The sequence below is a fragment of the Kogia breviceps genome, chromosome 3 (genome assembly GCF_026419965.1).
Source record: "Kogia breviceps isolate mKogBre1 chromosome 3, mKogBre1 haplotype 1, whole genome shotgun sequence".
NCBI lineage: Eukaryota > Metazoa > Chordata > Mammalia > Artiodactyla > Physeteridae > Kogia > Kogia breviceps.
In genome coordinates, this window is record NC_081312.1 from 40,775,484 (window position 1) to 40,788,282 (window position 12,799).

The following is a 12,799-nucleotide window of genomic DNA, read 5'->3' on the forward strand; positions in this document are numbered from 1 at the left end:
CAGTTATACTCCTAAGTACACACCTGAAACAAAATCATTTGTCACACAAAACTTGTACATGAATGTTCATGGCAGTATTATTCATTATAGCCAAAAAGTGGAAACAACCCAAATGTCCATCAACTAATGAACAAATAAAAACTGGTATATCCATACAATGGGATAGTATCCAATAACAAAAAAAAAAAAGAAGCTCTGATACATGCTACAACATGGATGAAACTTGTACTAAGTAAAAGCCAATCACAGAGGACCATATATTATATGATTCCATTTATATGAAATGTCCAGAATAGGCAATCTATATGGACAGAAAGTCAATTAGTGGTTATCTAGGGCTAGGAGACAGTAGGACTGGAGGACAGGGCTAAGTAGTAAGGGGTTTCTTTGTGGAGTAACAAAAACATTCTAGAATTAATTGTGGTGACAGATGCATGTCTCTGAGAATATACAAAAAGCCACTGATTCTACACTCAAAATGAGTGAATTTTATGGTATGTGAATTCTATCTCAATAAAGTTGTTTATTAAAAAGACTATTTTTATTCTCTACATCTCCTTAAAGACAACTGGCTGTTTAAAGCAAAAATAACAATATTAAATCATATATAGAAGTTAAAGATAAGACATCATCAGCATACAGGATGAGAGGGATAAGTAAATGGTATTATATTATTCACATTTGTGAGGTATTAAAACGTAAGGAATTTGTGAGGAAGTGAAAAATGAGAAGTGTCAGATACTGACTCTTAATAGACTTTGATAAAGATGCACATTGTTATACTTAGAGAAATCACTAAAAGAAAATTTTTAAAATAAAATAACAATAAAGAGCTAATAGGCCAATACTTTAAAATATCCAATTAATCCAAAATAAGGCAAGAAAAGGACAAATGGAAAACAAATAGACTTAAACCCAATGATAGCAAAAATTACATTAAATATAAAGGGACTAACACACCAATTAAAAGGCAGCAATGTTGGACCATATAAAAGAGCAAAACCAACTATGTACTCTCTGCAAGATATAAGACACACATTGGTTGAAAGCAAAAGGACAGAGAAAGGTATACTATCAAACAGGAAGCATTAAGAAAACTGACGTAATATCAGACAAAAACTTCAGGACATATTACAAAAGACCAAAAGGAACATTTCATAATGACAAAAGGATAAATTCATCAAGAAGGCATAGCAATTCTGAATATCTATGTACCTAATAAGAGAGTTTCAAAATACATGAAGCATGACAGAACTAAAAGGAGAAACTGACAAATCCACAATCCAGTTGGAGTAATTGAGAAAATGAGTAGATAAGATTAAATTAGTATGGATGCAGAAGATCTGAGTAACACTATTAACCAGGTTGACCTAATTGACATACACTATACCCAACAGCTACACAATACACATTTTTTTCAAATTTACATTGATTGCTCACCAAGACAGACCATATGCTGGACCATAAATAAGTTTTCAGAAAATTTTAAAAGACTGAAATTTAGCAAAGTGCATTCTCTTACTTCAACAATATTAAATTAACAACAATATATCTGTAAAGTCCCCTTTTTCTAATTCTTCTACCCAGAATGAGTGCCTTTTTCTAATTTTTCTGTCCACTGTTTCCTAGTTCGCAAAAAGGTATTGGATAAGCCCAGCATATTAGTTAAACGAATTAATACCACTTATGAATTATTCTTTCCAACAATGAATAAATTGAACTTTAATCTGATAAACTTCTAAAATTACTAGTAATTTACAGAAAATACAAAGGAACATATTAATACCACAGAGATGCAATCAGCAAAATTCAGCCTGGTAACTCTTTAGAACAAACTACTCAGAAACATCAGTAAATGAGAGAGAGAGAGAGAGACAGAGGGACAGAGAAAAGAAGATAAAAAAGAGAGAAAGACAAACCTTAAGTATGGCAAAATATTGATTTTTACATATATCAGGATGTGTTTTGTTTATTCTACTTTGCATCTTATGTGTGTTTAAAATGAAAAAAGGAGATTTAATAAAATCAAATATAGGTAAAGTTTCCAGAGAGAAGTGTTGCCAAGGATGGTTGGGATAAAACTTAAATTATTACAGACTTTAGTTTTAAATCTGTGTCAATCTGAAAAATATTATCCAACTATGTTGGGTAATAGAAAAAGAAAAAATAAAGTTTCTGTATTCCAAAGAAAAAATAAAGTTTTCCCAGCTTCCTTGAAAAAAAAAGGCTTCAGTTAAATGAGAATTAGATTTAATTGGTTCCATCTAATTTAATATGCCTTCAGAATTCTACGAAAGAATACTATGAAAGGCTCATTTCTTAAAATAGGTGGCCCTGATAAACAAAGAAAAAATATTATCCTTTTCTGTAATTAAGACAAAGTTCATCATTGAATTGAAAAAAAAAAGCAAAAATAGAATCCAATCTTCTTTGGATGTGCATGCAATCAATTCATTTGGGTGTTTGCTGGATAGATTTGATACATAAGGGAACACACTTCCTCAATTGCTAGCAGTTAAGGGAGAAAAGTATTTTCATAATGTTTCACCTCTTTTCTCCTTTCTGCTCCTGTATTTTCTCTCATAAATAGTATTCCTAAATAATCTTTCCATAATCCCACACTTCTTATCTTTTGTGAAGCACTATTCCTACTCACTTTATCACTTGCTTCCTAAAATGCCTTTGCTACTTGAGGACACACAAAATAAAGTGAGTAAAATCATGTGGCCCTGTAATCGTTGTCTCATGGCATTCACACTCTTCTGTATAAATACCCTCCCACCTTGTAACAGGATGGTTCGGTGCTAAGAAATAAAATACAGCAGAAGCAATGATAACATGACTTTTCTGATTAGATGATGAGAGGCTCTGCAGCTCTGGTTCTCTCTCATCACTAATTCTGGGAAAAGCCATGTCATGAGCAGTCCTATGGAGGGTCCACAGGGAGGAACTGAAGCTACCAAGAGCCACGTGAGTGACCTTGGAAACAGATACTCCAGTCCCAAACAACAGATTGAGCGAACCTCATGAAAGACACTGAGCCAGAATCACTCAGCTGAACCACTCTCATACTCCTGACCCTCAGAAACTATGTAAGATAATAAATATTTATTGTTTTAAGGTACTAAGTTTTGGGGTAATTCATTACACAGCAATAGATAACTAATGCAAATAGCAATGCTAAATAATTATACCTGCTCCTTTCAGACTAACAACTGTATTATAAAAATGCCCAAGCTCAATCCCATGAAATACATTCTGTACAAATTCAACATACTATCAAATCAAAAGTATTTCACATCAAAATCTAAAATGTTTCATTACCTATCAGAAAAGCAAGATTAAAAAAATAATAATGCCCAATATCAGCAAAGATGTTTGGCAACAAAAATTACCATAAATAGCTGTTGGGAGCACAATCAATACAATCTTTTTTGATAACAACTGAGCAATGTTCATCAAAATTTAAAAGTCACATACAATTCTACTACTAGGCATTTACATTTACCCCGGTTTGCCTGTTTATCTTACAATATATTTGCATAAGTGCTGAGAGAGAGAGAGAGAGAGAGAGAGAGAGACTCTCCAGTGAAAAACTGGAAATCTAAAGATTCATCAAAAAACTTTTGGTTAAATCAGTTATAGTATAACTGAACAGTGGACTATCAACCAACTGTTAAAGAGGAAGACATGTACATACCAATTTAGAAAAGATATCCAAGATATACATTATGAAAAAAGTAAGGATATATATAATCCCATTTCCATGAGAGAACATGATAACGAGTTCATATTAAGAAAATCATCACATGGGCTTCCCTGGTGGCGCAGTGGTTGAGAGTCCGTCTGCCGATGCAGGGGACACGGGTTCGTGCCCCGGTCCGGGAATATCCCACGTGCCGCGGAGCGTCTAACCCCCTGAGCCATGGCCGCTGAGCCTGCGCGTCCGGAGCCTTCTCAGCGGGAGAGGCCACAGAAGAAAATCATCACAAAAGGGTCATTATAATTAAAATTAAGACTATATTTTCACATTTTATAGTCTCTTAAATTTATTTAAAGATAACCATTGTTGTGCAAGTCTTTCACAGCAGGCCAAACAGATCCTGTTTAAATTTTATTTCTGCTTAGCATCCATACCATGCACAAATAATAATATGATAGCCAATGTATACTGAACAAATACTATGTGAAAGAAACTGTTAAGCACCTCCAAATATGATGTTTACATATATTGTTTAATCCTCAAACACTGTAATGTATATGGTGCTATTCTCTCTATTGTACAGGTAAGAAAAATGAGGCAAGAGGAGTTAGGAATTTGCCCAAAGCCACAGAGCCTATAAGAGTACAAAGAATTCAAAATCGGAAGGTTGTTCTCTTAGCCAATACCATATAATCTTTTATTCAGTTTGTTCATATTTCAAGTCAAAAAGGGGCTGTAAAACGTGGTCTTTATCTAATAGGTTACCAAATAAATCAAAATCAATGCAACACGAGAATGACTTAGACAATTCTTAACTCTTATGAAAAAACAGAAAAGACTATGGATACGACAAAAGCAATTTCTAATTAAAAATAAATATTTTATAATTGTCTAATAAAAACGCAATTTATTTTACTAAAATCACATAAGCTTCCCTGATTGGCTAATTACTACCAGGTAGAAATTTCTTCCAGTAAATTACATTTAGTTAGTATCCTTCCAAAAAAGCAAATTCCCTTTCCTTGCGCACCAACTGTAACAAATCTGATACAGGAAAATGAAGAGAAACTGAGCAAAATCTCTCTAAAAACCTAATAGTCTTTACACAGCGTTTGTCTCGTTTCCCTTTTTCAATCTACTTGATTATTTTCACCTCATTTCTAATCTTAACCCATTCAATCACAGCTCTACTGTATTTCCTTTGCTGGATGAAGCAAAGGAAAATAACGATTAATTAGAAAAAGGGACCAATCCAGTAAGTTACTAAATCCCATTATAATCATTATAACTACAATTAACCATGCAATTTATGCTTACCCAAAGGTCTTGTCTACCACATTGTAGATTATCCATCATTTTTTAACTCTAAGAAACCTCAAAGAAACTACAGGAATATACGTTCACCTTACATTCCAAAGTGCTTTATAGAAACCACCTCTACTGAACCACATTTGACCATAAAAACGTGGCAAGAAACACTCTGACCAGTTCCTGCACTTACTCTTCAAAATATTCAACCTCCCTTCTTCCCCTATCCCCCCAAAATTGGCGTTCTAGAGTCAGACATCCTGTGTTCCAATTCTAGCAGGGCCCACTAAATAAGAGACGTGGAGCTGTCTCTGTTTCCTTCCCTGTAAAATGGGAATGATACTAGTACCTGCTTCATGGGACTGTTGTGAGAATGACATAAGATAACTCATGGTAAAGAGCTTAGAACAGTGCCTGGCATGTAATGTGCACTCAATAAAAGCCAGCCATTACTGTTATCTCCAAAATTAACTGCCTAAAATCTAAATTTTTCCTTTTAGAGATGAGAATCTAACCAAACTCCATCAGGACAGTGGGCATACCGTCGGGGTTTCAAATGAACTAAAGCAATAAATAGCAGCAGTATATAAACACAGTAATTTTATTTTCATAGCACTTTCGCTCTTTTTAATAAAAACATTTTGCGTGAACTTAAACACTCGATCCCCACGCTTTTAACCAGCGAGATGTCTGGAACCCTGTTGACAACACAGCCTGGAAACACAGTCGAGGTTTTCATCACCTAAGAAGGGTGAAACCTGACAAACTTGCTGGTTACCACATCAGGCAACCTGCAGTCCAAACCAGGCCAGAGCGGCTCAGGGCTAGCGGCTAGTCTGTTTACAGAAGCAACGTTCCCTTTTCCCATTTTCCTCCCCAGGGTCGAAACTAACGACGCCCTTTTCTCCCCTGGGCCGAGGTCAAGCATTTCCCGGCTCTTTCGAGAGCTCCCATCCTGTGCGTCTTCCCCCCATAAATCCCACTCTCCCCCAACTCACAGAGTGTGTCCGCACACATTCACCATCAGCTTCAACGAAGGGTTCCGGTATTTGGTCGTCTTACACCGGGGACAGCCCTGATCGTCCATGGCGCCTTCTTTCCTGTGGACTCTCCTGGACGCCTGCTTCAGTCGCAGCCACAGCCACCTCCAAGCCCCCTCAGACCCGAGGCCAAGCAGATTCCTACCAACAGGCACTTGGCTGGGACGGTCCTTTGCGAATGAGCACCGGCCGGGGAGCGAGGCAATTCAGCACAAAGGTTCCGGCAGCAAGTTTTCCGGTCCTGCAGCTAGGGCTCGGTGTCAGCTTCCGCAGGCCCTCGCAAAGCCTTAGATTTAGGGGAGGACTCTTAAAAAGGCAAATTGTACATAAAGCCTCATCTCTATGCACCTAGCTGTATTTTTCAAGGAACTGTGTCACAATTAGGAACAGAGATTCCATCTTGTTTTGTCTGGAAACATTCCCACAGTATCAAAGATTTATGCCTGGTGTACATATTCAATAATTCACACCAGTATTTTCTTTTGAACAACTTGATAGTCTGTGTTTTATACTTCTCCTTTACACTTGTACAGTCGTGCAATCACAGAAAATAATATGCATTCGCAGATATGAAGTTTGGAACAGTTATTTAGAATGAAAGTCTCTGCACCGACCCTAAATATTACAGATTCTCACTAAATGTCAAAATAGTTCTATAAATAATATCTGGCATCTGTAGAGAACCGCTTACCTCAAGATGGTCAGGCATGCTTAACAGTTTCGGCTGGCTCTAATATCTCTTACCACCCTCCCAATGAAGACAGTATTGGTTTCCCCAAATACTGGGGTGATTACACAGGAATCTATGCTTTATTTCAGCAATTCTACACTCTGAGAGCCTGAATCTCTTTGGAAATTGTAAGTCACATTCACTAAATTTATCCAGGCTGCAAAGTGAAGTCTGTAAACAGCTCCATTAGATAATAAATTCCTCCCACTATAAGGGACACATCTTATTCATCTCCTGAAGGAGGATTTGTTTATACTTGTTGAATAAGTAGAGTAAATGAAGAATAAATGAATGAATATCAAAGAGTAGTGTAATGTGAAAATTTTTTTATGCTGAGCACTATATTGTAATCTGACCCAAACTCCATTAGAAGCAGGCATATAAAGATTTTCAAATTAACCCATAAAATGAATACCAGCTGTATACACTCATAGTAATTTTAATTTTTCACAGCAGTTTTTCTCTTTTCAATGAAAACGTAAAGAGGAATATTCCAACTCTCACTTTTTTAAAAACAGTAAACCCAACAGGTAACCCATGTGGCAATACAGTTGGAATTTCCATGGATTATGGAGGGAGAACCTGACAAACAGCTGGATACCACATATGAGAACCAACAGACCAAGGCAGGCCACAGCAGTACAGGGCTTTATATCAGTATACAGACATCAGGGATTCACCTAACAAATAAATCATGTCATTTGCTGGATCATAATATTGTTCACTAACAGAAGCTAAACAAATGTACATTTACTAAAATAGGCAATATCAAACACTGTGCTGACCTGGAGACATTATGCTGCTATTTATTGAAAGAGACCACATCCAAACCAATTGTAAGCTCAAAGTGAAGCTCTCTAAGAATAAAGGCAATTTTTAGTATCTTTATATTTTACAGAACAGGAAACTTCTGGTGAAAGAGTGAACATGATCAATGAGCAAATAAAATTTTTAGCCAAAACTACATTGAGACCCCATCCATTAAGTTGGCATTATTGTTTGTCACCACCAGGACACTTTTAATCATATCTTTGAACAGGAGACCTCAACTAGTTTGTGCAGTGAATTGCTTTCTCCCAAACCTTGAGATTAAGGCAAAGAAAGCACTGAAGATTATGGGAGGAAACATTGCTACCAACTCTATCCTTTTCCCAGGTTGGAAATTACTGTCAGAGAAGCACAGTAGCAACAGCTGACTTGGAACTCTATCAGATAAGCATTACTCATGGAGCTAGAGGCAGCAGAAAGTAGTGCTTATAGATTTGGCCCTGGCACTAAGAGAGCTGGATTCAAGTGCTGGCTTCCTCACTTACCAGCTGCATGATCAAGGGCCTCAGTTTTCCCAAATATAAGATGAGGATAACACCAGCACAACTAGCACAGAGGACTGAGGATAAAACTAGCACAGAGTAAGAGCTCAGTAACTTGTTCACCATTATTAAGAGGAGTATAGGTTTTATTAGCAGTAGTATCTACAAGAGGCATGTAATGTACTAGGAAGAGCCTGTCCTTCTTTTAAAACAAACAGACCTGTTTTTGAGCCGAATTTCTTATCCTCCTTTACCTCAGTTTCCTTCCTCCACATAATACATGTCACAGGGTGTTGTAATGATTAAATTACATGAGTTGCATACACAAAGCCCCTACTACAATGCCTCGCATACCATAGAAACTCTGAAAAGTATACCATTACCACTGGTGGAGTTCACTAATGCAGAATGGTCAGAAAGCTTTGAGGAGGAAAGCACTGACAGCACCAGACTTCTGACTCAAATGGAAACTCAGCCCTTGTAAAAACCACCCAACTATCAAGTTTCCCACATTTCTAAAGATAGCTGCATCCCAACGGTGGACCAGTGGAGCCCATTATTTCTCTTCCCAGATCTGCTCATCCTCTAGCGTTCCGAAGAGTAGATTCTACCTCCCTGGGACAATGTTTCTCAAATGCATTCCGTCCTTTCCAGCCCCAAGGCCATGGACCCAGGTTGGGCCTTCCCCATATGTTAAAGGCTTTTATTGTTTTGTCCCTTGACTATGGACAGCATCCTTCCTCCCTTCTTATGGAAAACAGCTCCTCCTCCCCCACAGGCCTGTGTGGGTTGACCTACAACCCTTACTGGACCAATCAGAGATCTTCCCTAGAATTTATCAAATTGGCAGTAAGGAAAAAGTAGTAGAGCCTCTTGAAGCTAGAAGATGTGAGCTGGGAACTAATGGAAGCCATGCTTCCAACCTTTTGGGGAAAGCTCCTCTGAAAGACTAAAACTACTTTGATGAGAGAGGCAGAGGCAAGTGAAACGGGGCTGACCAGCTGCATTCTGCTCTTCCCACTGTTTGGTGTCATGATCCAAAAAATTCCTCTTTTTGCCTAGGCCAGTTCAAGTGGGGTTTCTGGCTCCTGGGGAAATTAATATCACCTCAAAGAGGCAAAAATGCCGCTACACCTGGGAGAAGACTAGAACCTGGCACTTAGTCTCTGCCAGGATCTTTTCCCTCCACTATCACCCATGCGACTCACTAGGTCACCCTCCCTCTCACCTACTGTTCATCAGCATCCTCAACAGGCAGATAGCTTGGTCACTGAGAACTCCCAAGCATTACCTCCAAGACTCGCTCTACCAGTCTTAATTCTTTTCTTCATGCAAGTTTGAAAAATCCTAGAAAAGGACTCTGACTGTTTTGGTTTGGGGCCAGGGCCCATCCCTGGACCAGTCGACTATATGGCCATGATATTATGTACAACACAGCCACTATACACAGACCACTGTGTCCACCACACCACAGCAAGATGAGCATTTCATTTGAAGTCCCTCATAATTTGTCCCCAACATGCCTTTTAAGCTAATCTCCCATCACATACCTACATAAAACCCACACTCCAGACACACTGAATTACTCAATATATTCAGAAATAAACCACACACCTTCCTGGCTCCATGCTTTGTTCCCTCTACCTCTAATGAACTCTATCCTTGAACTCTCAAAATTCTTGTCCTTAAAGACCCAGATAAAAATCCATCCCCCATTGCCTTCCACCTCTCAAAATTAGTCTCTTTATCCTCACCACTTGTATACCCTGTATTGTATTTACTTACAAATACGTCTTACTTCCCCCACCAGATTTTAAGCTCCTCAGGGTCAGAGACCCCAATATATTCATCTTTCTATCCTTCAGTATGTAATGCAATACCATGTACTTAATCAGGACTCAAAAAATATTTGGCAAATGAATGATCCTTCAGAAATGCTGATTACATATCATCAACCATTGGTCACTAAATAACAATGGAACACATCCTCTACCTGGGAAACTACTTTAGAACCTAACTTCCTTAATATTACCACAACATAAGCTTTCTCTGGTAGAAATAACTGACCAAGATACAGATATATAGCCTTCCCACTATCTTCCAGACAGCCAAAGTCAGCCTTTAAAAAGGAAATCTCCATACTTGATGGCAACACCATTAAATATATTCAAGCAAAGTGCAACATTTGGGGCTGAACAAGATTTTCTTCATTACACTAAAATGGCAAAAGATTTCTATATTGCCCATCATTACCTTCAGGCAGGAAGGAAAAGATATAGAAACAAGCAGCTTAGTTTTCACTCTTACGCAATCCCAACCTCAACTCTGTTTTCCCAAATCAAAACACAGCTTTAGACTACATATCAGCACAGCAGACTCAATGTTCACAGCATGGCAGACATAGGAAGTAGAAGCAAGTATTCATCAATTTTACAAGTCATTTGGAAAAACAAGTGCTCTGAGATTAACTCCACACACTCTCAAGTCTTGTGTTCTATTCTAATGTAGCTGACCATGTTTGAGTCAAGGGTTTCCAATCCACTTTGAAATGCTGCCAGAATGAGCTCTGAGGCTCAGCCAGCTAAAGGAATCCGGAGCCTGGTGTTGGATTTCACTTCTGGTCCTATAGGAATCTCCTCCTGGAGCTACAGAATACCAGTGTAGCCACAGGCTACAGATATCATAAAAGGCCACTGCTGCTTCTATATAATCTGTTGAACTTGGTACTCTGGAGGCAAATATACAGAAGACATGCAGAAACCCAATACATGGTTTTCCAAGTCAATGCACTATATTTGATTGATAATAAACCTGAAGAAGACTCCTATGACCTGAACTTGGAAAGCCCTATAATATAGCCAAATGTATTTTCATTAGGTATACATAACTGAAAAGTTTCCTACTTTGCACTATCAGGAGGAAGATAAGAAACATTTAACAAAGATTAATTATGTGCTAGGTGCTTTTTGGCACATCTTATCTCATTTAATCCTCACAACAATCCTGTTCACTTTTTATAGTCAAGTAGCTAATAAATGGCAGAGCTAGGATTAAACCTACATTTAGCTAGCTGATCCCCAAATCCACATCTTTTCCACTAAACCACACTACCTCCTGTCTATACTTTGCTATGATAAACAAACTTTAAAAATTCAAGGAACTAAATGGAACGTGGTATCCTGGATTGGAGAGAGAAACAGAAGACAGATATTAGAGAAAAATACTGGTGAGTCCAAAAAGAGGTCTGGAGTTTAGTTAATAGTATTGCGCCAATGTTAATTTGTTTGGACAAAGTATCATTATAATATAAGGTGTTAACATTATGGGAAATTAGGTAAAGAGTAGGTGGGAACTCTGTACTCTTTTTAAGACTGTATTGTAAGTCAAAATTATTCTAAAATAAAAAGCATATTTTTAAAAGTCAAGGAAATTATTAATCTCAGATATCATCCAGAAGTCCAATACCTAACTGGATATTTCCAATGGGGTAGAAACGTGTGCTCTTTTCCATAATTATAAATTTTGAATCTACCAGAGATGTCAGTGCTGGCTGGCTTCATTAGGGTAGTACAAAAGCAAGTTAAGTCCAAACTCAAATGACACCTTGGTCGTTGACCAGCAATAAAAATGCAGCCTGTCCACAAAAAAGGAAAACCTCATCAAGCTGATCACAATAGCAGGTGACCTAAACAGCTGCTTTATAATATGCTGAAGTAAGCATTTATGGGTAATTGGGGATCAGAAACAACACAAAGCCACCCAAAAGTAAAGGTTAGGATGATGTCATTAAAATGTTGGATTCTTTAAAAAAAATAAAAGAAAGAAATAAAAATGTTGGATTCTTGAGAAAGAGTACCAGCAGGTAGACCCAACTGATCCACAGTCATCAGAGAAGCAGAGATGGGTTCATTTTTTTTGAGTGAAGACCTCATGCAAACCATGAAGGAAAGAGACACAGCTGCAGAAAAAGCAGCAGACTCCACCCCCACGGGCACTTCACCTCAAACCAAAGGGCGGTCTCCCATCTGTTTATGCTGTGGAAATGGCTGCTGATCCCGCAATGATCTCCTCCAAGACACCTGCACACAGAGGTGGTTTCTACCAGGAATATCATCTCCAAAAATCTGTTCATACACTTATATTAAAAATGTTCATATAGGGGCTTAAATTTCCATGCTGTTATTATAATCTAAAAGTTAGATCTCTTCCACCCTACCGACCCAGGATAAACATATGGTAAAGCATTCTGTACGTTCAGTTGTAACACGTTCAACTCAGTTGGGTTGCCAGCCCGCCAAGTGACTTAAGGTTAAACACATTTTTTTGAAGGCTTCTTGTTTTTGTGTTCTCAGTGGGCTATTTATACCGTTTTCAACCATTCCCCCCGCCTTTGGAATTTTAATTTACTTTGAGTGCTTCCCCCTTAGAGCATTCCCTAGTGCCATTTTATTCTTGACCCTTTTGAATAAAAATTCTTAATGAAGACATCTGAAAGGGGGGTGAAGGGCAGTAGAGAGACACCAGGGAAGCGTCTGAATTGTCCTCTGAAATTTTGTCATCTAGATGCTGAGGGTGGTCTCTTTGTTAAGAGTTTCGCATCCGGACCTTAAGGCCACATAATTAATGTTCCCACTGGAATCGTAGGGACTCTCTTTGAAAGAGTCTGTTGTCCAGTTTTCAGGCCACATTAGGCATGTTCCCGCCCAGG

The 12,799-nt window shown here is 38.1% G+C and overlaps 1 protein-coding gene across 4 annotated transcripts in view; it reads right to left on the reverse strand.

Moving 5' to 3' along the window:
- The window catches only part of MNAT1 (MNAT1 component of CDK activating kinase), a 228,101-nt gene that overhangs the window by 213,725 nt on the left and 1,577 nt on the right, over positions 1-12,799 (reverse strand). For 3 of the 4 annotated variants that reach the window (XM_067028386.1, XM_067028384.1, XM_067028385.1), the window contains exon 1: positions 6,010-6,229. In XM_067028386.1, the coding sequence (XP_066884487.1) occupies positions 6,010-6,098 (89 nt within the window). In that variant the 5' untranslated portion in view covers positions 6,099-6,229. Of the gene's footprint in view, positions 1-6,009; positions 6,338-12,799 lie in introns of those variants that run through there. The other variant, XM_059059688.2, reaches the window with a different exon arrangement.